The sequence below is a fragment of the Cucumis melo genome, chromosome 1 (genome assembly GCF_025177605.1).
Source record: "Cucumis melo cultivar AY chromosome 1, USDA_Cmelo_AY_1.0, whole genome shotgun sequence".
In the NCBI taxonomy this organism is placed as follows: domain Eukaryota; kingdom Viridiplantae; phylum Streptophyta; class Magnoliopsida; order Cucurbitales; family Cucurbitaceae; genus Cucumis; species Cucumis melo.
The window spans coordinates 19,199,791-19,226,656 of record NC_066857.1 but is presented as its reverse complement, the minus strand read 5'-3'; the positions used below and the strand labels follow the sequence as shown (position 1 = coordinate 19,226,656).

At 38.8% G+C, this 26,866-nt stretch overlaps 1 protein-coding gene across 1 annotated transcript; it reads left to right on the top strand.

Moving 5' to 3' along the window:
• The first annotated feature begins 318 nt into the window (after positions 1-318).
• On the top strand, positions 319-2,517 carry LOC103489600 (polyol transporter 5-like). The gene is made up of 3 exons (XM_008448823.3): positions 319-715; positions 807-1,153; positions 1,241-2,517. The coding sequence occupies exons 1-3, from the start codon at positions 565-567 to the stop codon at positions 2,294-2,296; spliced, it is 1,554 nt and encodes a 517-aa protein (XP_008447045.1). The 5' UTR covers positions 319-564; the 3' UTR covers positions 2,297-2,517.
• The last annotated feature ends 24,349 nt before the right edge of the window (positions 2,518-26,866 follow it).

The window sequence follows — 26,866 nt, the reverse complement described above, 5'->3', positions numbered from 1 at the left end:
AGCTAAAACTATATTAAAATGCCAAAATTCATATATTCTTATATGTGGAGATAGATTTTCATTTAGAAAAAATACGTAGATGCATGAAGGAAGGTATCACCCATCTTTGTAAATCTTTTCAAATTGTTTGGATCATAATTTTCCCGCATAGTAATATTTTAAAAAAAGTAATTTTATATTTTATTACGTGAACGGTGAGAATAAACAGAGGAAGATACATGAATTTTAGTATACACACGGGCGCTGTGCTTTTCTTTCCACCCTTTAGGACCGTTCAAATTTTGCAAGAAAAAATAGACCCAAAATAAATGGTTTTGGGAAGGGTTTTAGCGTTTGTAAATGTGGTCCTTCGGATCTTTGGTTGTTGGAAATAATGGTGAGATTTTAAAGTATTACACCTTTGGTAATGTTGAAGAACTTAACATCAACAGCAAATTTCATTAAACCACCCATGATTAATTGTAATTGAAAATCAAATGCAGAACTCCATAAAAGTTGGAATCAAAGCAAACAAAACCCACACAACACCATCATCCTTCACATTTCTTTTCCCAATAACCAAAAATGGGCTGCCGGAAAGATGAGATTTTTGCAACTTCAGGGCTCCAATTTCCCTTAATCAAATTTCTCGATCCTCCCAAGAAACCCATAAGAAATCACTTTGCTTTCCTTTGTTCAATTGTTGCTTCCTTGTCTTCCATTTTGGTCGGCTACGGTCAGAAATTTTTCTTCCTATCACTAAATCTTTTCGTTTCTGTTCTTTCTCTATTTTTTGTTCCTCTAAATCTTTTTCGGTTTTTAAACAGATATTGGTGTAATGAGTGGAGCTGCAATCTACATCCAACAAGATTTCAACATCTCTGATGTGCAGGTGGAAATTCTGGTTGGAATCATTAGCCTTTACTCCATTATTGGCGCCATTGTAGCTGGCATAACCTCCGATTGGCTCGGCCGCCGGTACACAATTGTTCTCTCTGCTGCTTTATTCTTTTTCGGAGCTATTTTCAAGGGTTTTGCTCCAAATTACCACTTTCTCATGTTTGGCCGATTCGTCACGGGGGTCGCTGTTGGATCCGCCTCTTTGATTGCCTCTGTGTACACTGCAGAGCTTGCTCCGACGTCGTCTCGTGGCTGCCTCTACACTTTTCCGGAGGTCTGTCTTGTTATCAATTAATTGAATTGAGAGATACCACGTTTAGATTTTTATTATTTAGAAGCTAATTGAGTTATTTTCTTTTAGGTGTTCGTTAATGTCGGCATTTTAATTGGATATGTTTCAAATTTTGCGTTCTCCAAGCTTCCGACTAGTTTGGGATGGCGATTTATGCTCGGACTTGGTATTATTCCGTCAATGTTCTTAGGCATTGTCGTGATTCTGATAATGCCGGAATCCCCACGGTGGCTAGTAATCCAGGGCCGAATCAACGAAGCCAAACAAGTTCTAATCAGAACCTCCGATTCCATTGAAGAATCTCTACAGCGCTTAGCCGACATTAAAACCGTTGTCGGAATTCCAACAAGCTATGATGACGACGTCGTTCAAGTCCCAAAACAGAGCACCCATGGGAGTGGCGTTTGGAAGGAACTCTTCCTCCACCCAACCCCGGCTGTCCTCCACATTCTCACCACCGCAGTGGGTGTCAATTTTTTCGTAGAGGCCACCGGCATGAATGTTGTGGTTTCGTATAGCCCCAGAATATTCGAGAAGGCGGGAATATCATCTTCCGACCACAAGCTTTTAACGACGATGGGTGTGGGCATAACGAAAACCGTTTTCGTGTTGATTGCCACCGTCTTGTTCGACAGGATTGGGCGACGGCCATTGTTACTGACGAGCATCGCGGGAAAAACAATTTCCCTAATTGTTCTAGGGGTAGGGATGACGATAATAGAGAAGTCAGAGGAGAAAAATACATGGGTGGTGGCGTTGTGTGTAGCAATGGTGTTAACGGACGTATCGTTTTATTCAATAGGGATGGGGCCGATGTGCTACGTTATCTCAGAGATATTCCCGTTGAAGCTCCGGTCCCAAGGAGTGAGTGTGGCGATGATTACAAATAGAATTATGGATTCAATAGTTGGAATGACGTTTTTGTCTTTGTACACCGCAATTACTATCGGTGGCGCCTTCTTCCTTTACGGAGCTTTTGGGGTTGTGGGTTTCATCTTTTTCTACGTAGTGCTACCGGAGACGCGAGGAATGGAGTTGGAGGAGTTGGAGGGGCTTTTTGGTAAGTTTCTATGGAAGTTCTCCAACAACAACCACAATGACATCAATAAAGGAGGGTGGAAGTAATTTATGAGAGTTGGTTTATATTAGTATCCACTCACATTTTTCACCGTCCAAACAATATGAATTTGGTGCTAAACTAGGGCGGTTGGCAAAACTTAGTGCACAATTTGACTTTTTCTAACAATGTCTGCAAATTTCAATTTCTTTTTTCTTTTTGTCTTATTTGCATTCCACCTTTGTGTAAATGTCTTTTTCCTTTTCAAATTTCAGAAAGGTTGAACTTCCCCTTTTTTCCAATATTCTAAAAACAATAACCCTATTTGTTTTTCCTTTAAAAGTAACAACAACCATGTTTATGTTTTTTTAAAAACAACTCATTTTATAGTGCTCTTATTTTAGTAGATGAGGTTTAAAATGTGAATAATTGAAAGACCAAACTTATATACAGTGTGTTGACACTTATTTGAGAAGGTGAAATTTATTAGGTATTGGGTTTATCCGTTTACTTCACAAATTATAATTCATATATATTTTAATTCAAATCTATTTAACTGTTAAAAACAAAAGCTATCTTTTTCTTTTTTAAGTATATTTTAAAATTTTATATAGATCCAGATAAAATTAAAAAAGGAAAAAACTTAGACCGAGTATTTCTTTTTCAAGTAGTTTTTTAATAAACTCTAACAAAACTAAAGAAATATCTACTAAACTAAAACTCCAATTACAAATCTAAAAAAAAAAAAACCAAACAATATGAAGGTACGTAAAAAAGGTATGAGATATACCAAACAATATATAAATAACAATGTAAATAAAAAAAAAATAAAAGTAAAACTCAAACAATATAAAAGATACAAGATATAAAATCCTACATAATAATTAATTTTCTCCAAAAAAAACATGCTCTTGTATGCTAAATATAATAAACTTAATAAATACTCTTTTGAAAAATGAGAGTAAATATAGTTGCTGAAAAATCCAAAAATGATATTAGTATCTAAAAAGATTATTTAACATTCTCAAATTACTCTAAATATAAAAAAAAACATTAAGCATCCATTCATAATTAACAATCGAAAAAAATAAAAATAAACAATGTACCTTAGTTAAGTTAAAGCATCGAGATAGCTTTAAGAGGTTTTTACCTTTGATGAAAATGAAAATGTGGAACATGGAAGAGAGTTTTTAGATATATATATATATATTTTTTTAGAGAGTTTTGAGATAGAATGAGAGAATGTGTATTAAGATAGTCCATTAGTACTACTTTACTTTGTATTTGTATTTGTATTTGTATTTCTCGGCCACTATATTAAGGCCTAATTATTTCTTCTAGAAACAGGTGGTTATATAAAAAATGATTTATTGTGTGTTAGTGTAGGTAAGAGGTTGTTTTACCTCTGCTCCTCTTTAAATATTTGTAATTTGTAGAATATCAAATATGAAAATGGAAATGAGAGTTTTTTTTCTTGTCAAACTTTCATCCTTTCACATCTTCCTTTATTTCTTATCTTGATATCAGAGCTATGAGAGTCTAATCGACATTTTTTTTTCGGTTGTTGTTTCTTCTTTTCTCCTTTCTTTCCAAAATTTGCAGGACATCTTTTTCTCCTCTCTTTCCTCCTTTCCTTTTTCGAAATTTGGAGATCGTCTTCTTCCCCCCTTCATTTCTACCAAAGTTTGAAACCCATCAATAAACCCAAAGATCATCTTTCTTCCTTCTGCAACTCATCTTACAAAAAATAAACACTATGCCTACCACTATTTAATCTGTCCGAAATTCCATCTGTTTGAAAATCGAACACCACAGCCCGAAAATCCCCATCTCAACAAAAAATGAGTACCAACTCATCTCTACTCGATGTTGAGAACTCTGAAGCATCTTCTTCGATTAATCAAATATTTAGATCGTCGAGTAACAAAATATCACTCGTGAAGCTCAATGACGATAATTTCCTCACATGGAAGTTCTAAATTCTCACAGCACTTGAAGCTTATGACTTAGAAAGCTTCCTCGAATTTGAATCGGAACCGCCTTCAGAGTTTCTCACACCCACCACAAACCCAAGCCCTATAGCTACTGGAAGTTAGTCGATATCTACTGCGAGAACACCAAATTTGGAATTTAAGGTATGGAAACAACAAGATCGTCTCATCTCCTCATGGCTTCTGAGATCTACGAGTGAAGAAATATTGAACCAAATGCTTCACTCCATATCCGCAAAAGAAATTTGGAGAACTTTTCAAGGTATCTTTTCTTCTCGATTCTTAGTTCAAGCTACACAATACGAAAATTGAGCAGTAACATTAAAAGAATATTTCCTCAAAATTGAGCAGTGTGCTAATGCCTTAGCTTCAATGAACAAACCAGTTTCATATGATGATCATATACTGTAAATATTGGCTAGTTTAGGATTTGATTATCAATCCATGATATATGTTATTTCAGCCGGAACTGACTCCCCTTAAGTACAAGAAGTTATGTCTTTATTGCTTACTTGAGAATCTCAAAATGAAAGCAAAATAATAAGTGAGATTACCCTACCTTCTCTTAATGTTGTTCCTGTTGGGATGTTATCAAAAAACAATTATGAGATTATCTTTTATTAATGAATTATTTAAATTAAAAAAAGATAAAAGATCTTTCTTTATTTTAGGAATCTTATATTATTATCTTTTTGGGAATATTCTTGAGGAAATATATATATATACACTACGAAACTTGTGGTTATGGTGACAATTGGCGAACACATAAAGTATTTTGGTGCTATTAGTCAAAAGCATCGTTACAGTTGCTATGAGCAGAAGAAAGTAGTACGATTAATTACCTATGGTCTCAACGTGTTGATCTTTGATGAACATAATGATAAGTAATATGAAAGAAGAAGCAATGATCAAAAGATCATCTTAAACTCAGGGGAAAAAATGAAAGCATCTTCAAGAAGATTTACTCATATGTTTAGGGGAGCCTAAACACTTAAGTTATTAAGTACTTTAATATAGTCAATGTACTTGAGATCAAATATCACTTACTAAATTGATTTATATCGTCTATTGTGAATCTTAATAATATTATTTATTTGAGTTATGCGCGGCTCCCCAAATGTAAGTGTTATTTGTCGAACTGGGTTACCAAAGTTTTCCGTGTTATTTACTTCTGCAGTATACTTACTATTCCTCTCGTTATTTACTTTCGATTTAACTAAAGGACTTTATCGATTATCTCATAACTTTTTCAATTGGTATCAGAACGGGTTGCTAATCCATGGAGATAATTAGGGAAGGTCCTTCAATCTCTCGTCCTCATGTACTTGATGGCAAAAATTATTCGTACTGAAAACCCCGCATGATATCATTTCTTAAAACTCTTGATGGAAGGGCTTGGAGAGCTATTGTAGCTGAATGGGAACCACAATGATCACCATAGATTGTCATTTTGTTCCTAAATCTAATGTTGATTAAACTGATGCTAAAGAACAAGCCTCTGTGGAAAATTCTAGAACCATTAATGCTATCTTTAATGGTTCTAACTTGAATATGTTTAAATTGATTAACTCTTGTAGCTCTGCCAAAAGAAGCTTGAAAAATATTGGAGGTTGCATATGAAGGCACTACAAAAGTTAAAATATCTAGATCCGAGGATGAGACTGTAGCTGAATATAACAAGAGAGTTTTGGAAATAGCCAATGAATAATTCAACCTTGGAGAAAATATTTCTAAATCCAAGATAGTACGAAAAGTGCTACGTTCTCTACTTAGGAAATTTGACATGAAGGTTACAGCTATAGAGGAAGCACATGACATAACTAAGCTGAAACTAGATGAATTATTTGGGTCTCTTCTCACGTTCGAGATAGCCATATCAAATAGAGAAAATAAAAAAGGTAAAGATGTTGCTTTTAAATCGGTATATAAAAAAGAGTCAACTGATAATAAATCACCAAGTGAAGCAAATGTAAATGAGTCTATAGCTCTTCTGACGAAACAATTTTCTAAAGTGGTAAAGAAGTTCATAAATATGAATACAACTGGATCCAACTCTAGGAACTCAATTAACATCAGAAGAAGAGATGGTGAAAGTTAAAGTAGAAGGGATAATGAAAATTTTAAAAAAAGGGATGGTGACAACTTTCGAAGAAGAGATGGTGAAGCCAGAATTTTTAAATGTAGGGAGTGTGGAGGAGTTGGCCATTATCAGCCTAAATGTCCTACGTTTCTAAGAAAGTAAAAGAAGAATTTTCGTGCTACATTATTTGATGAAGACATTGATGATAGTGAGGAAGATGATGGTGGTACAAATGCATTCATTGTGAATATAACCGAGACTGATTCTGTAGTTGAAAATGAAAATAAAGACACTGAAGGAGAAAGTGAAAATGACTTGTCCTTCAAACAGTTGAAGATTAAATGGAAAGAAGATTTAGAAGCTAGACCTGTGCAGAAAGAAAAATACAGAGTCTCATAGAAGAAAATGAACGTTTATTGTCAATAATATCCTATTTAAAACAGAAATTAAGGGAGGTTCAGACAGAATATGATCAGACTATGAAATCTGTTAAAATGTTAAACTCGGGATCTGAAAATCTAGATCAAATACTGAGTTTAGGACAATCTAGTTCCAACCGATGTGATCTTGGCTTCAACTATTTAGTAAGGAACACTAATCAAGCAAATGGGATAAAATTTATTCCTGCTACTGTGGATATCAAGCCAGGCCAACTGGTTGAAACAAAAGTTGTTAGCTCTGTCGCAAAAGAAAATAATTGGGTGTGCCATTACTTTGGTAAAAAGGGTCATATTCGGTCATTCTGTTATACTTTACAAAGATATATACTTCGATATCAAAAAGCTACTTATCATTCACAGAAGCACAATATTTATCCCAAGAGGCAGGAGAAGTTACAAAGAATGGAGAGTCATGAGTTCAGAAAAATGTAGTATTGTCTTTACAACAGTTCAATCTTCAACTGATGCTTGGTATTTTGATAGTGGTTGTTCCAGGCATATAACTTGCAATAGATCTTTCTTTTCTGAATTAAAAGAGTGTACATCTAGACTTGTTACTTTTGGTAATGGTACAAAAGGAAGAATCCTTGCAAAATGAAATATTGAAAAATATAATCTACCATGTTTAAGTGATGTATGATATGTTGAAGGGCTTAAGGCAAACCTAATTATTGTCAGTAAACTTTGTGATCAAGGTTATATTGTAAACTTTAGAAAAGAAAATTATACAGTGACTGATGCTGATAAAAGAGTTCTTATGAGTGACTGTAGATAGGCTGACAACATTTATCATTGGGTATCAAACAATATTGATGTATGTCATTCAATCAAAGAAGATCAAACTCAACTATGGCACATGAATCTTGGGTATGCCAGCCTAAGTAGTATTAATAAAACTATAAAGAATGAGGCAGTCATAGGAATTCCAAACATTGATTCAAATAGCAAGTTCTTTTGTGATGACTGTCAACTGAGAAAGCAAATCAAGGCCTCTCACAAAAGTATGGAGGAGTGTTATACAAATAGAATTCTAGAACTATTACACATGGATCTAATGGGTCCTGTGCAAACTGTAAGCCTTGGAGGGAAGAAGTATGTGTTTGTAGTTGTGGATGATTTCTCTTGCTTTACTTGGGTAAGATTCCTTAAAGAAAAATAAGATACTGCCAACGTATGCATCATTTTATGCTTGAGTCTTCAGTGTGAACAAGAGAAGAATATTGTTCGAATCAGAAGTGATCATGGAAAGGAATTTAAAAATGAAGAACTAAATGATTTTTATAAAGCAGAAGGGATTCATCGTGAATACCCAACATCGTTTACACCACAACAGAATGGAGTAGTAGAAGGGAAAAATAGAACCTTACAAGAGATCGCTCGAGTAATGATTCATGTCAAATATTTACCTCTACAGTTTTGGGCTGAAGTCATGAATACTGCTTGTCATATTCACAATAGAATTATTACTCATTCTGGTACTTATGTAACCTTGTATGAGTTATGGAAGGGCAGAAAACCTAATGTTAAGTATTTTTATGTCTTTGGAAGTACTTGTTATATTCTTGTCGATAAAGAGTATCACAGAAAATGGGGATGCTAAATCAGAAAAATGAATTTTTCTAGAATATTCTCATAATAGTCGTGCTTACAGAGTATTCAATGATAGAGCCAAAGTAGTTGTTGAGACTATTGATGTGGTTATGAATGATAATGAGCAAAAATACAAACGATTAGATGATGATGATGATTTTCCATCTAAACCTGCTATTGTACATGAATTAGCTATTACTGATTCTCCTACAGTTGATACAAGTGTAAATAACTTTGATGATAGCTCCAAATCTACTCAGAAAGAAGTAATGGCTGATGTAAGTGAAATTATTCCATCTTCACATGTTCAAAAGAATCATCCATCGAGTTTCATAATTGGAGATCCTTCTATTGGGATTACCACCAAGAAAAAGGACAAGATTGATTATGCAAAGATGATTGCTAATATTTGCTATACTTCATTTATTGAACCTACATTAGTAAATGAAACACTTAAGGATGAGTTCTGGATAAATGCAATGCATGAATAATTATTGCAATTAAAACACAAGAAACAAGGCACGATTGGTTGCTCAAGGTTACTTTCAGGTGGAAGGAGTAGGTTTCGATGAAACCTTTGCATTTGTAGCTAGATTTGAAGATATACACCTTTTACTCAGCATATCGTGTATTTGAAAGTTTAAATTGTATCAGATGGATGTTAAAAGTACCTTTCTAAATGGGTACTTGAATGAAGAAGTTTATGTAGTGCAACCTAAGTATTTTATTGATCCAGTGTATCCTGAGCACATGTATAAACTCAATAAAGCTCTATATGGTCTAAAGCAAGCACCTAGAGCGTGGTATGAACGACTCACCATTTACCTTGGTCATAAGGGATACTCCAGAAGAAGTACTAACAAGATCTTATTTGAGAATAAATCTGACAGAGACTTGATAGTTACACAAATCTATGTAGATGATATCATATTCAAAGGCTTTCTAGAGGAACATGTTAAAAAATTTATTGATATTATGAAATGAGACTTTGAGATGAGTATGGTTAGAGAACTGTGTTGTTTTCTAGGTCTTTAAATTAAGCAAAGAAAAGAAGGTATCTTTATCACTCAGGAGAAATATGCTAATAATATAGTTAAAAATTTGGCCTTAACAAGTCTCAACAAAAGAGGACTCCAACTGCTATGCATGTTAAAATCATTAAGGATAATGATGGGGAGTTTGTAGATAATAAACTTTAAAGAAGTATGATTGGAAGTTTGCTTTATTTAAAAGCTAGTAGACCTAATATTGCTTATGTTGTAGGTATATGTGCACAATTTCAATCTGACCCTCAAGTTTCACATCTAGCTGCAGTTAAAAGAATAATTAAATACGTTCATGAAACAAGCGAATTTGGTGTTCTATATTCTTATGATATAAATTCAATTCTTGTTGGTTATTTTGATGCAGATTGGGCTAGATGCTCAGATAATAAAAAAAAATCACTTTAGGGAGATGTTTCTTTCTTGGGAATAATTTGATCCCTTGGTTCAGTAAAAAGCAGAATTGTGTTTCACTATCTATAGTAGAGGCAGAATACATTGTAGTAGGAAGTGGGTGCACTCAGCTTATTTGGATGAAACAAATGTTACAGGAATATTGTATTCATCGGGGTACTATGACACTTTATTGTGATAATATGAGTGCAATCGATATTTCCAAAATTTAGTTTTGTATTGTAGGACTAAGCATATTGACATTAGACATCATTTTATCATGGAGCTTATAAAAGAGAAAATAATTTCCCTAGAGCATATTCGATCAAATTTGCAGTTGACAGATATATTTACTAAACCACTAGATACAAGTTCTTTTGAGCACTTGAGGGCTGGGTTAGGAGTTTGCAAATTTTAATTTTAATTTTATTAATTATAAAGATGTGAAAAAAAACATCATGTTCTTTGTTAATGGGCACGTTAGCGCCAAAATAGCCTTTAACGAGGGACATTTCATTTAAGCAGGAAGTTATTTTGTTTAAGTCTCCTTAGCTTCAAGAAATATGTCCATCTTCAGAGTGCACGTTCTTGAAACATATCTCTGTCGAATTCGAAAATGGTGAATACTCGTAAGGGAAGTTGTCAAGCTCGTTCATCTAAAGATGATGATGAAGCTCATGACTCTCGAACCAACATGTATGGCGTTCGAATGAGGGGTCTTCGATTCAAAAGCACTCCCACTCGAAGACTTTATCGCCTGTCATCTAAAAAGAGTCAAGTAAATCCTTCTGATAGCTCAACTTTGTCTATGTATGATGAGAATATTGCTAGTAGTGTTGCTGAAAATGTTGAAATGTAACTAGTTGTTTTTTAGTCTCATGTGTTCTGAAATGGATTCGAATGAGCAAGATGATGTTCCTCTAGCTAGGCTGTTGAGGAAGGGTTTATTTTCCACTACTGAGCCCAATGTAGTTGATGTTCCTGTCAAATCTATTCATTCTGACGAAAGCTCGTCTTCTGAAGACATATTTGTACCAACCCCTAGTCAGTCTGCTACTGCAAATGAGAAATTGGACAATCTGGTCATTCTCCATCAGTTAGGTCTCCTGTTCGAAATAGTTCACCAGTTGATATTCCACAATCTGTCTCTGATCCTAATTATGTGGGTTAGTCTACTGACAATATGAGTGAGGTGAGAACATTATAGATACTATAAATGAGAATCCTGATATAAATGCTGACAATCATGTTGAACCAACTTATAATAGTGCACCAGACAATGTTATACTGGATGTGCATGCTTCTCAAACTGAGTCTAAACAACCTCCAGCTGAATCAAGATCGAAAGAAAAGAAATTCCAACAAAGCCATCGTAACATCACGACGAAAGCTGGAAGGAAAAAGATTCCATCAAATATTCCATCTGTTCCATTGATGGAATTTTGTTTCATCTCGAAGAAAGTGTGCAAAGATGGAAATATGTAGTGTAAAGGCGTATTCCAAACGAGGTGAATGTCTCTAATAAACACCATTCTTGTTTAAGCATTATGGATTTAATTGTTAAAGTAGGTTTGTCCAAAACAATTTCAAATGTTGGGCCTTTCTATCCTCAGCTAATCAAAGTGTTTATAGTAAACTTGCCCTCAAATTTAAACGATCTGAGTATTCCTGATTACCAAACAGTGCACATTCGAGGTTTAATTTAAAGTTCAAGATTTCTCCTGCCGTGATAAATGGTTTTCTAGGAAACGTTGTGGAACCTATCTCTGCTCCTTCACATCCAACCAATTAAGTTTTGGCTTCTATACTATGTGGAGGAACCTTATCTATACAGCCTGTGAAAGGGATTCCAGCTATTTCGTTGAGTATCAAATATGTCATTCTTCATAAAATTGGCATTGCTAACTTGTTTCCTTCGTCACATGCTTCCAGTGTTTCTGCTGCTTTAGGGACTTTTCTTTATCAAATATGCAATGATGATACTGTGGATGCTAGACTCTTTATATATAATCAACTTTTGAGACACGTGGAACATTGGGTGTCAAGATTCCTATCCCTTTGCCCCGGTTCTTCTAAAGTTTGTCGATTCATCTGAATGCTGAGGTTCTGACTCCAAATGATGCTCCTAGTCCTAATCTGAAGACATTGTCTTTGAGCTATAGGCTATTTCAAGGAAGTCATGTTCCTGATATAGAACGTGATATGAGACTGTAACGACCCAACTTTCCGGACTAAGCTGAGGTCACTACTAAATACTAAACTCGACCATACATCATAAAATTTAAAACGGACCGGTTACGATTCATTAAAAACGTTAGAAACATTACAAAAAGACAGTTTCGGGCCCTATTTTAAATCGACCATAAAAGTCTCAAATAAAAACTCAAGTCATCAGTTCAAATCACAAAACCAAATATTCTAACAAAAATACATAGCGGAAGCAATATGAAAACCAGACGCGTCCATATGGCCTTCACGCGTCCTTCCTGCCTCTCGTCGGTCTGCCCCTCGCTGCGCCCTTACCTGAAAAGTTTAAGAAGAGAAAAGGGTGAGTATAAACATACCCAGTAAGGGACCCACTACTGGGCCCGTTAGGGAACAACAGTTAACTTCCTATTCAGGGGTACCCTACATAACAGTCTAGTGGTTCCGTAGAACGCACATATCAGTCTAGTGCTCCCGAAGGATGCACATATCAGTCTAGTGCTCCCGAAGGATGCACATCAGTCTAGTGCTCCCGAAGGACACACATCAGTCTAGTGCTCCCGAAGGATGCACATATCAGTCTAGTGCTCCCGAAGGACGCACACATCGGTCTAGTGCTCCCGAAGGATGCACATATCAGTAAGGCACACTACCCCATAGATGAAGCTAGCCGTTACCCCTCAGTCCATACTAAACCGTCTACAACAATCATACCCCGTCCACACTCATATTACAAACTCGTCATAGGCCTTGCCAGTCAGATAGAACAGGTTTAAACAACTACATCCTCAGTTACCATGCGCGTAACCGTAACTTCAAGGTCCATCGACATGCAATACCAATCTGCCACGTAACCCGTTAACATAACCACACTAAACCAGACATCTAACATCGGGGTCTACTAGCAAGAATCTCCTTATACCCGATAAGGCACAAATTACAACTAGCGGACGCATTTCTCTTACATCAGACAAGAATATATTAACAATGCTTAAAAGTCAAACACACATATATTTATTCGGTACAATTACTAACGTGTAATCCCCTGTGGACTACTACGTTTCCAGCCTCGCTCCGAGGTCCAATAGTAGGAGAACCCTTACCTGAAACTCGGTTATGCCCCTCGATCGAGTCCACGCTCAACGGATCCACCTAAACGAAAACACGAAGGTTTTAATCGATAGTACTAGTAGAACTCATTTTAAATGGTCCTAAGCAACATTCGTTGACTTACCAAAGGAGAAGAAAGCTATCTCCAACCAAGCCTGCCGCAGAACCCGAGAACTTAAACGTCAATTCCTTAATACCTTCAAGGGAATGAAAGATAGGACCAAAGCTTATTCCAATATTCAAACTCGCATCGGATGCAGCAACATTAGGGAATTCATCAAAACAATCCTTACCGAAAACTCACCGTGACCCGGAGTGGAGGAAGGAAGGCTTAGGTGGCTCGGCTCGGCTTGGCTTGACCTCGGCTCACAGCTCGGCTCACTCTCGGCTCGGCTCGGCTTGGCCTCGGCTCACAGCTCGGCTCAACTCGGCTCGGCTCGGCTTGGCCTCGGCTCACAGCTCGGCTCAACTCGGCTCGGCTCGGCTTGGCCTCGACTCAGCTCGGCTCGGCTCGGCTTAACTCGGCTTGGTCCTCGGCTCGGCTCGCGGCTCGGCTCAAGTCAACTTACGGCTCGGCTCGGCTTGTGGTTCGCGGCTCGGCTGAATCTGCTGGTGGCTCGCGGCTCGACTGGGTTTGCTTGTGACTCGCGGCTCGGCTGGAAATGGGTCTCGGGTCGGGTCAGCTTGGAAACGGGTTCTCGGGTCGGCTTCACTTCACGGCTCGGTGTATTCCTTCCTCCTTCCGGCAACGACGGCGCTCCCCTCTGTGTTCTGTCTGCGTCGGAAACACGAGATGAGAACGGAGAGGCTGCCGGCGGTGGCAGAAACGAAGAGAGAGAGAGACGTCGGCTGTAGGTGGACGGCAGACGGCGCGACGTGCGGATGGTGGCTGCGACGAACGACCGGTAAAGCTTAGAACGCCGACGGAGATGGGGATAGGGACAGAGGACGGAGACGGAGAGGATGGGGACGCGCGCGAACGGAAAGGAAAAAAAAAGAAAAGAGAACAGCGGCGGCGTGAAGGCTGGGAACGGAGAAGAAGAAGAAGAAGAAGAAGAAGAAGAGGAAGCCGAGGGGGGGGGGGTAGGCGCGCGCGTTAGGGTTTTTTTTAAAAAAAATTATTTTATATATATATATATACATAAATATTAAATTAAATAATAATTATAATAATAATATTTAATAATAATAATAATAATAATATTAATTAATAATAATGAAATAATAATATTAAATAATAATAATAATAATATTAAATAATAGTAATAATAACAATAATGAATTATAATCATAATAAATAATATTAATAATATAGTTAATATCATATTATTATTATAGCAATTTACAAAACATTAAATTTAAAAAAATTTCGTATCCCCACAAAAGATAAAATTTACCTCGAAAAGATTCGGGACGTTACATTCTTCCCTCCTTAGGGAACTTTCGTCCTCGAAAGTTTTATTCCTCGAACAGTTCGGGATAACGGAACCTCATGTCATCTTCACGCTCCCATGTAGCCTCTTCTACCAGGTGATTCCGCCATAAGACTTTAACCAAAGGGATTTCTTTATTCCTCAACGTTTTCACCTCTCTAGCAAGCACCTCAACGGGTTGTTCAGTATAACTCAAGTTTTCATCAATCTCTAGTGGCTCGTAATCCACTACATGGGATGGATCTGGCACGTACTTCCTCAACATAGAAACATGAAACACATCATGAACTGTCGAGAGTGATGGTGGCAACGCCAAGCGATAAGCTACAGGGCCAATCCGCTCCAGAATCTCAAACGGCCCAACAAAACGGGGACTCAGCTTTCCCCTCCTTTCAAATCGTAAGACACCTCTCATAGGTGCTACCTTTAAGAACACCTTGTCCCCTACCTCAAATTCAAGATCCTTCCGCCTCACATCCGCATAACTCTTCTGCCTACTCTGAGCGGTATGCATGCGTGATCTAATCTTCTGTATCGCTTCGTTAGTAAACTGAACTAACTCAGGACCCATCAAGCTCTGCTCACCCACCTCACCCCAGCAAACCGGGGATCTACAACATTTGCCGTACAAGGCCTCAAATGGTGCCATGCCAATGGTAGCCTGATAACTGTTATTATAAGCAAATTCCATCAAATGTAAGTGGGAGTCCCAGCTACCTGGAAATTCCAATGCACACGCTCGCAACATATCCTCTAAAACTTGGTTCAGACGCTCAGTCTGACCGTCAGTCTGTGGATGGAAAGCTGTACTAAAGTCTAACCTCGTGCCCATAGCAGTCTGCAAACCCTTCCAGAATTTGGAAGTGAAACGGGCATCTCTATCAGAAACAATCGACACTGGCACTCCATGTAATCTCACTATCTCCGACATGTACAGCTGTGCCCACTTACTAGCAGTATAGGTGGATTCACCCGGAACGAAGTGCGCTGATTTAGTAAGTCTGTCCACCACAACCCAAATCACTGTAAAACCCCTCAGAGTTCTCGGCAGTCCTGTAATGAAATCCATGGACACGTTTTTCCACTTCCATTCCGGTATGCTCAAGGGTTGTAATAAACCCGCTGGTTTCTGCCTTGGTGCCTTAACCTGCTGACACACCAAGCATCTACTAACAAATTCTGCTACTTCCCTCTTCATGTTACGCCACCAATAAACCCGCTTCAGGTCCTGATACATCTTCGTACTACCTGGGTGCATGGAAAATGGGAAACTGTGAGCCTCAGATAATAATTCTGTCTTAACCGCACTATCTGACGGCACACAGAGGCGTCTCTCAAACAAAAGTCCACCATCAGAGGATAATGAGAACTCAACCGCTTGCCCTACCTCTGCTAGGCCACGTTTCTCAACCAGATAAGGATCGTTACTCTGAGCATCAATGATCCTTTGCCTCAAAGTCGGCTGTACCGTCAACTGGGCTAACTGCATAGTGATTGCCCCCACTGACACTGCAATCTCAGCCCGCTCGAGATCCCGATGTAATGGGGCCTGTCGGGTAATAAGTGCTGCCGAATGTGATACCTTTCTATTAAGAGCATCAGCTACCACATTTGCCTTGCCTGGATGATACAGTATCTCACAATCGTAATCCTTCACTAACTCAAGCCACCTTCGCTGTCTCATATTCAATTCTTTCTGAGTAAAGAAGTATTTCAAGCTCTTATGATCCGTGAATATCTGTATCTTTTCACCATATAAATAATGCCTCCATATTTTCAAAGCAAAAACCACTGCTGCCAATTCTAAATCATGTGTAGGGTAGTTCTGCTCATGACTCTTCAACTGACGGGACGCATAAGCGACCACCTTACCCTGCTGCATCAAAACACAACCCAAACCCTTCTTGGAAGCATCACTATAAATCACAAAACTGCCAGAACCATCAGGTACAATAAGAACCGGTGCGGTAACTAGCTTCTGTTTAAGGTTCAGGAAACTGTCCTCACATGCCTTGCTCCAAACAAAAGGAGCTCCCTTCCTGGTCAACTGAGTGAGAGGAGTAGCTATACGAGAAAAGTTCTCCACAAACCGTCGATAATAACCTGCCAAACCCAGAAAGCTACGAACCTCACTGACTGTGGAAGGTCGGGTCCAACCGGTGACTGCCTCTATCTTAGCTGGATCCATAGAGACTCCAGCCTTAGAAACCACGTGGTCCAGAAAGGACACCTGCTTCAGCCAAAACTCGCATTTCGAGAACTTTGCATACAACTTATTATCCCGAAGTGTTGGCAAAACCATACGTAAATGCTCCTCATGTTCGGCCTCCGTCTTGGAGTATATCAAGATATCGTCGATAAACACGATCACAAAAGTATCTAGGAACTCCCTAAACACTCTGTTCATCAAGTCCATAAACACTGTCGGAGCATTCGTCAAACCAAAAGACATCACAATAAACTCGTAGTGTCCATACCTGGAACGAAATGCTGTCTTTGGTACATCACCATCCTTAATCCTCAGCTGATGGTATCCCGACCGAAGATCAATCTTAGAGAACACTGTGGCTCCCTGTAACTGGTCAAATAGATCGTCGATCCTGGGCAAGGGATATCTATTCTTTACGGTTACCTTGTTCAACTCCCTATAGTCAATGCATAGACGCATCGATCCATCCTTCTTCTTAACAAACAGAACTGGCGCACCCCAAGGTGACACGCTCGGTCGAATGAATCCCTTATCAAGCAACTCCTGTAACTGCACCTTCAGTTCTTTCAGCTCTGCGGGGGCCATTCTGTAAGGGGCTCTGGATATAGGAACCGTGCCCGGCTCCAACTCTATGGCAAACTCAACCTCTCTGTGCGGAGGTAACCCCGGAAGTTCTTCAGGAAAAACGTCCGGATAGTCCCTCACCACCGGTTCTGACGACAGGGATACATCCGCCTCTCTAGTATCCACCACGCTCGCTAAGATACCCCAAGTACCCTGACTGAGTAGTTTGCTAGCCCTGATGGCAGAGATTACTTGAGGCAACGACTTTGACCCTCCTCCCTTAAATTTAAAACTGGCCATCGAGGGAGGGTTAAACGTTACCTCCTTACGGGAACAATCTATGCTGGCGTGGTTAGCGGCCAACCAATCCATACCCAGGATTACATCAAAATCGAGCATATCCAGGACTAACAGCGTTACTTCAATCACATGGCCTGCTATCTCGAGCTGGCATGCTTTCACCTTTTCCTTCGACAACATACACTCCCCGGAAGGAGTAGATACTGATAGAACATGGTGTAAGGGCTCTACCTCTAAGCGGGCAAGCAACACAAAAGCGGAAGAGATAAAAGAGTGTGACGAACCCGAATTAAACAAAGCTAAGGCGTAATGCCCCAATACTGGAAGCGTACCTGTCACCACCGTGCCTGCCTTCTCAGCCTCAGTTTTGTTGGTAGCAAAGACCCTACCCTGATGTGGAGCACCTGCTCCCTGATTCTGCGCGTTCCCCGTAAGTCTCAACGGGCATCTATCAGCTGTATGCCCTCTTGCCTACACTTAAAGCAAGTCCTGGTCCCGAATAAGCAACGGCCCAGATGGTGCTTCCCACAAGTGGTACACAGCGGCTTCCCTCTAGCAGCTTCCCCTGCCTCAAAAGGTTTCTGCTGGAAACGGCGAAACTCACCACCTGATCTGAAATTTCGCTGTGGCACTGGGACAGGCTGCTGCTCAGCCTTCCTCTTCTGTCCCGATGTTGAACCTCTACCAGCGGTCTTAGACGAGTTAGCCCTCTCCTGTAAACTGAGATCCACTGCCAGGCCCAGTGCATCGACATGAGTAGCGGGTCGGAAAGCTCGGACCAAACCCTGAATGTCCAGTCGGAGGCCTCTAACAAACTTATCAGCCCTGGCCGCCTCGGTCGCTATCATCTCGGGAGCGAAGCGGGATAACATGTCAAACTCCGCATCATACTGCTCCACTGTCATGTCACCCTGCTCTAAGTTCAGGAACTCCTGCCGCTTGGCGTCTCTCAAACTGGCAGAGAAGAATTTCGCATAGAAACTCTCCTTAAACTGCTGCCACGTGATCTGACTCACATCACCACCTAGCATTCTCTCTGTAGTTTCCCACCATGCAGTACCTCTGTCAGTCAACATAAAAACAGCACACTGAACCTTCTGATCCTCAGGGCATTTCATGTATCGGAATATAGTCTCCAAAGACGATAACCACAGCTGAGCCCTGGTGGGGTCCTCCAAAGACCCATCGAATGTCGTGGGATTATACTTCCTGAAATCCCTCAGGTGCTTAGCCTCTGCCGACAACTGATCCGGCACAACCTGGGGCGCAACTGGTACTGGGGCCGGAGCTGGAGCAGGAGCTGGTACTGGAGCGGGCGCTGGAGCTGGCGCCGGTGCTGGCGATGCAGGCTGCTGCTGCTCCCGCATCTGCATAATCAAATCTCTAAACCTCTGCTCCATGGCGGCTAGATCCGCATGAGTAACTGGCGCAGCCGGGTCAGTGGCTTGGGTTACAGGCTGCACCTCAGGCTGAACGCGTCCTGCTCCTCTTCCTCGGCCTCCTCGGCCACCCCTACTGCACCTCTCCTTGGCGGCATTTCCCTAACAACCACCAATGATCCCTTTAGTCATAAATGGTAATTAACTTTGCAGATTAACTTAGGTAAGGTAATGCATATAGAGTTATACATATACTTTCATGAGAGCGTACCTGACGAGTGGAAAGGATCGTTTCAGCCATAAGGACACAAAACACAGACTCACATTATAAGCCAGTCTACAGAACCTAAAACTTAGGCTCTGATACCAACTGTAACGACCCAACTTTCCGGACTAAGCTGAGGTCACTACTAAATACTAAACTCGACCATACATCATAAAATTTAAAACGGACCGGTTACAATTCATTAAAAATGTTAGAAACATTACAAAAAGACAGTTTCGGGCCCTATTTTAAATCGACCATAAAAGTCTCAAATAAAAACTCAAGTCATCAGTTCAAATCACAAAACCAAATATTCTAACAAAAATACATAGCGGAAGCAATAAGAAAACCAGACGCGTCCATATGGCCTTCACGCGTCCTTCCTGCCTCTCGTCGGTCTGCCCCTCGCTGCGCCCTTACCTGAAAAGTTTAAGAAGAGAAAAGGGTGAGTATAAACATACCCAGTAAGGGACCCACTACTGGGCCCGTTAGGGAACAATAGTTAACTTCCTATTCAGGGGTACCCTACATAACAGTCTAGTGGTTCCGTAGAATGCACATATCAGTCTAGTGCTCCCGAAGGATGCACATATCAGTCTAGTGCTCCCGAAGGATGCACATATCAGTCTAGTGCTCCCGAAGGACACACATCAGTCTAGTGCTCTCGAAGGATGCACATATCAGTCTAGTGCTCCCGAAGGACGCACACATCGGTCTAGTGCTCCCGAAGGATGCACATATCAGTAAGGCACACTACCCCATAGATGAAGCTAACCGTTACCCCTCAGTCCATACTAAACCGTCTACAACAATCATACCCCGTCCACACTCATATTACAAACTCGTCATAGGCCTTGCCAGTCAGATAAAACAGGTTTAAACAATTACATCCTCAGTTACCATGCGCGTAACCGTAACTTCAAGGTCCATCGACATGCAATACCAATCTGCCACGTAACCCGTTAACATAACCACACTAAACCAGACATCTAACATCGGGGTCTACTAGCAAGAATCTCCTTATACCCGATAAGGCACAAATTACAACTAGCGGACGCATTTCTCTTACATCAGACAAGAATATATTAACAATGCTTAAAAGTCAAACACACATATATTTATTCGGTACAATTACTAACGTGTAATCCCCTGTGGACTACTACGTTTCCAGCCTCGCTCCGAGGTCCAATAGTAGGAGAACCCTTACCCGAAACTCGGTTATGCCCCTCGATCGAGTCCACGCTCAACGGATCAACCTAAACGAAAACACGAAGGTTTTAATCGATAGTACTAGTAGAACTCATTTTAAATGGTCTTAAGCAACATCCGTTGACTTACCCAAGGAGAAGAAAGCTATCTCCAACCAAGCCTGCCGCAGAACCCGAGAACTTAAACGTCAATTCCTTAATACCTTCAAGGGAATGAAAGATAGGACCAAAGCTTATTCCAATATTCAAACTCGCATCGGATGCAGTAACATTAGGGAATTCATCAAAACAATCCTTACCGAAAACTCACCGTGACCCGGAGTGGAGGAAGGAAGGCTTAGGTGGCTCGGCTTGGCTTGACCTCGGCTCACAGCTCGGCTCACTCTCGGCTCGGCTCGGCTTGGCCTCGGCTCACAGCTCGGCTCACTCTCGGCTCGGCTCGGCTTGGCCTCGGCTCACAGCTCGGCTCAACTCGGCTCGGCTCGGCTTGGCCTCGGCTCACAGCTCGGCTCAACTCGGCTCGGCTTGGCCTCGGCTCGGCTCGGCTTAACTCGGCTTGGTCCTCGGCTCGGCTCGCGGCTCGGCTCAAGTCAACTTACGGCTCGGCTCGGCTTGTGGTTCGCGGCTCGGCTAAATCTGCTGGTGGCTCGCGGCTCGGCTGGGTTTGCTTGTGGCTCGCGGCTCGGCTTGAAATGGGTCTCGGGTCGGGTCAGCTTGGAAACGGGTTCTCGGGTCGGCTTCACTTCACGGCTCGGTGTATTCCTTCCTCCTTCCGGCAACGACGGCGCTCCCCTCTGTGTTCTTTCTGCGTCGGAAACACGAGATGAGAACGGAGAGGCTGCCGACGGTGGCAGAAACGAAGAGAGAGAGAGACGTCGGCTGTAGGTGGACGGCAGACGGCGCGACGTGCGGATGGTGGCTGCGGCGAACGACCGGTGAAGCTAAGAACGTCGACGGAGATGGAGATAGGGACAGAGGACGGAGACGGAGAGGATGGGGACGCGCGCGAACGGAAAGGAAAAAAAAAGAAAAGAGAACAGCGGCGGCGTGAAGGCTGGGAACGGAGAAGAAGAAGAAGAAGAAGAAGAAGAGGAAGCCGAGGGGGGGTAGGCGCGCGCGTTAGGGTTTTTTTAAAAAAAATTATTTTATATATATATATATACATAAATATTAAATTAAATAATAATTATAATAATAATATTTAATAATAATAATAATAATAATAATATTAATTAATAATAATGAAATAATAATATTAAATAATAATAATAATAATATTAAATAATAGTAATAATAACAATAATGAATTATAATCATAATAAATAATATTAATAATATAGTTAATATCATATTATTATTATAGCAATTTACAAAACATTAAATTTAAAAAAATTTCGTATCCCCACAAAAGATAAAATTTACCTCAAAAAGATTCGGGACGTTACAGAGACCCTCTAGGAACCCCCATATGTTTGACGTTGATGATGTGGATAAGAATGTTGAAGGATGCTTTGTTCATCAAGACTTAGCCTTCAGAATAATCAATACGCTTACAGCTAAGTTTCAATCTCTTTCTACATCCATAAATTTACTGACTGATAGAAGATTGGAGATTGATTCACTTGTTTCACATCTGAAGGCACTTATTCCCTCCTCTAGATCAAGAGTAGTATTTCATTTTTGTTCAAAGGGGGAGAAGTAGTGAAGGAGGTGTAGCAAGATAACGTCCATATTGAAGTTGTACAATTTTTTTATGTGTTTTGAAGTTTGTTTGTTATGTTGAAGTTTTTTAAAGTTGGTTTCTTTTGTTTTTCTTTTTTAAGATTGTAAGGGACTCATACGAGGCTATATAATCGTATGATGTTTATTGTTGATTTGTTTTTCTACTGTCGTGTTAGTTATGAATTAGAGAAATGAAATGATGATGGTTATTCTATTGATGAATGTGTTGATATGATGAACTATTATGAGATTAAATATGGTCATTTGTTGGTTGCTGCACTATGAGAAGTCTTTTAGAAGTATTGACTTGAACTTAAAAAGAAATCTCCTCTTTTTGACAAAAGGGGAAGTTTATTGGGATTTTGCTAAAATGATTTTATAAGATTATCTTTTATTAATGAGTTTTTTAAATCCCAAAAAGATCTTCCTTTATTTTAGGAATCTTATATTATTATCTTTTTGGGAATATTCTTAAGGAAATATATATATATATATATATACACCACGAAACTTGTGGTTATGGTGACGACTGACGAACACAGAAAGTATTTTGGTGCTACCAATCGAAAGCATTGTTTCAGTTGCTGTGAGTAGAAGAAGGTAGTACGATTAATTACCTATGGTCTTAACATGTTGATCTTTGATGAACATAATGATGAGTAATATGAAAGAAGAAGCAACGATCAAGAGATTATCTTAAACTCAAGGGGAGTTTGAAAACATCTTCAAGAAGATTCACTCATATGTTTAGGGGGAGCCTGAACACTTAAGTTATTAAGTACTTTAATATAGTCTTGTACTTGAAATCAAATATCACTTACTGAATTGATGTATATTGACTATTGTGAATCTTAATAACATTACTCATCTGAGTTGTGCTCAGCTCCCCAGATGTAGGTGTCATTTGCCAAATTGGGTTACCAAAGTTTTTTGTGTTATTTACTTCTGTAGCATACTTAGCTATTCCTCAAGTTATTTATTTTGGTTTTAACTAAAGGATTTTATCGATTATCTCATAATTTTTTCAGTTCCTCAATCAACTAAAAAAAAAGCAGGTTCTTCCACAAGGAACAGTTGAAAAAATCATTCATATAATCCAAGAGGTGGTGTTTGTGGTAGTGGAAGATCAAACAGAGGAGGAAGAGGGAACCTCACAAAGTTTGGACACATTGCTGATTGTTGCTTTGTTCAATATACCCTGAGATCAAACTCATCAAGTTACTTACCAAACTCCATTAATGTTTCATATACTACTATGAATAGCCATCCACAGATGTCTGCTATGGTCGCTTTCTTCGATCTAAACATTGATAGCAATTGGTATCCTGACTCTCGGGAGTTACAAACCATTTAATCTATAGCTTGAGCAACCTATTTACTAGATCTGAGTACGGGGGAGGAAATCAAATCCATGTAGCAAATGGGCAGGTTTTGCCAATTACTTATTATGGGTCTCTGTTTTTTAACTCTTCTATATTACAATTAAAATCATTTACACTAAATAACTTACTTCACGTTCCATCCATTACGAAAATTTAATTAGTGTCTCACAATATATCAAAGATAATTATGTTTTCTTTGAATTTCACTCAACCTTGTGTTATGTGAAGGATCAAGATACTTGCCAAATATTTCTCCAAGGACTTTTCAATGATGGGCTCAACCAATTTACCATCCAACCTTCACATCAAAGACCTCTCCATTCTAAATAAAATACTAAGTTTGTTTTAAGTACAGGTGTACCCTAGATCTAATACTCATTTCTTGATCTATATATGGAATAGGAGATTAGACCATCTTCATTTACCTACTATTGAAGTTTTGAAACATGTTGACTGCTCTTCTGGCACTATAAATAAAATAATTTTTGTGGAAGCATGTGCAGTGGATAAACATCATGCCCTCCCTTTCTTCTCACTCTCTTACTCAATATACACATTCTTTACAACTTATTGTATGTGATTTATAGGGCCCTTGCATTTAATGTTTCTCGTAATGGCTTTAGATACTATATAAGTTTTGTTGATGCTTATAGTACATATACTTGGTTATATTTTTTGCGTTCCAAGTACGATGCCATCCTAGGCCTTTCAAAAATTCAAAACCCTTATAGAAAAATCCCTTGGTCAACCAATCAAAAGTCTCCCAACTGATAGTGGTACTGAGTTTAAACCCTTCATGTCTTTTCTTCGTTAACATGGCATTAAACATAGAATAACCTATCCTTACACATAAAAAAAAATGACATAGTTGAAAGAAAACATAGACATATTATGGAAATGAGTCTTACTTTGTTATCTCAAGCCACTTTACCTCTATCATTTTCAGATGAAGCCTTTTCCACCACTGTCTATCTCATCAACTATTTATCTACTGCAGTCCTAGATAATATAAGCCCATTGGAGAAGATATTTGGTTGAAAACCTAACTTTCCTTCTCTTAGAGTTTTTGGTTACAAATGTTACCCTTACCTTCGACCCTACCACTCCCATAAACTGTCTCTCGGATCCACACCTTGTACTTGTTTAGGATAGAACACCTCACATAAAGGGTGCAAATGTCTAGCTTCAGATGGTCGTATTTTTATCTTTACACATATATTGTTTGATGAAAATTCATTTCCATATGCATCCTTTTCATCTTATTCCACCACTACCAAATCCAAAAATGTTCATCTCCACCACTTCACTCAATAACTCAATCACCACTTATGTATCAGAGGATAGGCAACACACTAACATAGTTTCTGATAACACTGATCATCTAAACCCTACTATTGTGTATCCTTTAGAGATGGGTACTCAAGTTGACTCACGAGTTGAAATTAGTAATGCAGATACTACTCAATCACCAATCATAAATTAGTCTCTAACTCCTACGACATCATAACACCAAGTTGATTTTGGTATGAATACTTAATCACAACCTATATCAACTCATCCAATAATAACACGAAGTAAGCATGGTATTTTTAAACCAAAAGCCTTTTTGATTGATTATACTCGAACTGGACCTTGTAATGCCAAGGAAGAATTTAAACATCCTCATTGAATGAGGGATATGGAAGAAGAGTTTGAAGCTTTACAAAAGAATGATACTTAGAGACTTACTTCACAAAACCCTAATTAGAAAATTGTTGGCTGCAAATGGGTTTTTAAGATAAAAATGAATTCAGATGGGTCTATTGCTAGATATAAAGCACGTTTAGTTTCTAAGGGGTTTCATCAAACACCTAATATTGATTATGTAATGACCCAACTCTTTATATTAAGTTGAGATCATTACTACTTAAAGGATAATAAAACTTTCTTGAATCCAAAAGGAAAATAACAAATTTTCATAATTTAAAATCTCAAATACTCATTAAAGTCATAAATAAACTAAAGTAAGTAAAAATAAATCTCAAAACTAAAATCCTAGTCAGATCCTATCTAGTTTAAAAGGAGAAATAATCAAAGTACAAAATAGTGATATAAAAACAAATAACATAATGGCAGAAGTAAAACGTTTCCTTATGGCACGCCACGGTCACTTCTTGTCATTCATCATCTTTCCTTTACCTCTTCCTCTACCTTTGTCTGTACAAATTAAACATTAAAGGGTGAGTATAAATATATACTCAGTAAAGGACCTACTACTAGGCCCACTAGGTGTCTGTTAACTTTCTATTAGAGTTCTGTAAAAGTGGTACCCCTAAACTGGCACGTCCCCGAACACACACAATCTGTGATCCCGTAGGAACATCTCTGGTCTTTGGTGAACCTAAAGGAACACCTAAGACAAAACTGGTTTTCAATGAACCCGAAGGAACACTTAGGAAAAATTAGTCTTTAGTGAATCTCAAAAGAAACACTAAGACAATCGGGCTGTGAGTGATCCTGTTGGACCACTCATATACATATCATCTCATACTGGATTGGTGATCCCGTCAAACTACACAATCATAAAAAGGTGGTGATCCCGAAGGACACCCATATGGGTACAACTCTAATAGATAAAGCTAACAGTGTACCCTATCCATGCCATGTAGCATAACATAACATCATAAGCAGGACATGGGCATTAATCATAGCATTCTTAATCATGAGATTAATATTTCATGCATTAACATCAACATCATCAATCATCATAGTCATAACTCCGTCATAACTATCAATCTTTATAAACATAAACTCTGTCATGACCATCAGTCATCATAAACATAAACTCATTATGCATCTTAGTTACATCAATGCATGACAAAGAGGATGATGAATAGTGGCGCACACATCCTATGGGTCCTATTTAAACAAAATAATAATACAATAATAATTATTTTTCTTTTTTTTTCCTCTTTCCTCAATCTTTTCCAAATAAAACAACTTCTTCTCTCTTTTCATTTAAAACCAACCAAATCTCTTTAAAAAACTCAAATATTCTCTCTCTCCAATAACTCCTCCTATCAAATCCTCTTTCTATCTTCCCCAAAACAATATACCCTCAAATAAATTCACTTCAAAATAAATTAATTATATAATCATATATATAATTAACCCTAATTCTCTCAAATACAAATCCACCAATCACAATTCACTTACAACAAACAATTTCAACAATTAATCAAATAATACCCAAAAATTGTAACATTAGTCAAAATTAAACTTAAGATAATTAAGATTAAAAATTACCTTAATTTGGGGCGTTATAGATTACAATCAAACTTTTAG

Coding starts and splice junctions, on each gene's coding strand:
- LOC103489600 (XM_008448823.3), top strand. CDS start 565: ATGGGCTGCCGGAAAGATGAGATTTTTGCAACTTCAGGGCTCCAATTT. Junction 716..806: donor TTCCATTTTGGTCGGCTACG/GTCAGAAATTTT, acceptor GTTTTTAAACAG/ATATTGGTGTAATGAGTGGA. Junction 1,154..1,240: donor GCCTCTACACTTTTCCGGAG/GTCTGTCTTGTT, acceptor ATTTTCTTTTAG/GTGTTCGTTAATGTCGGCAT.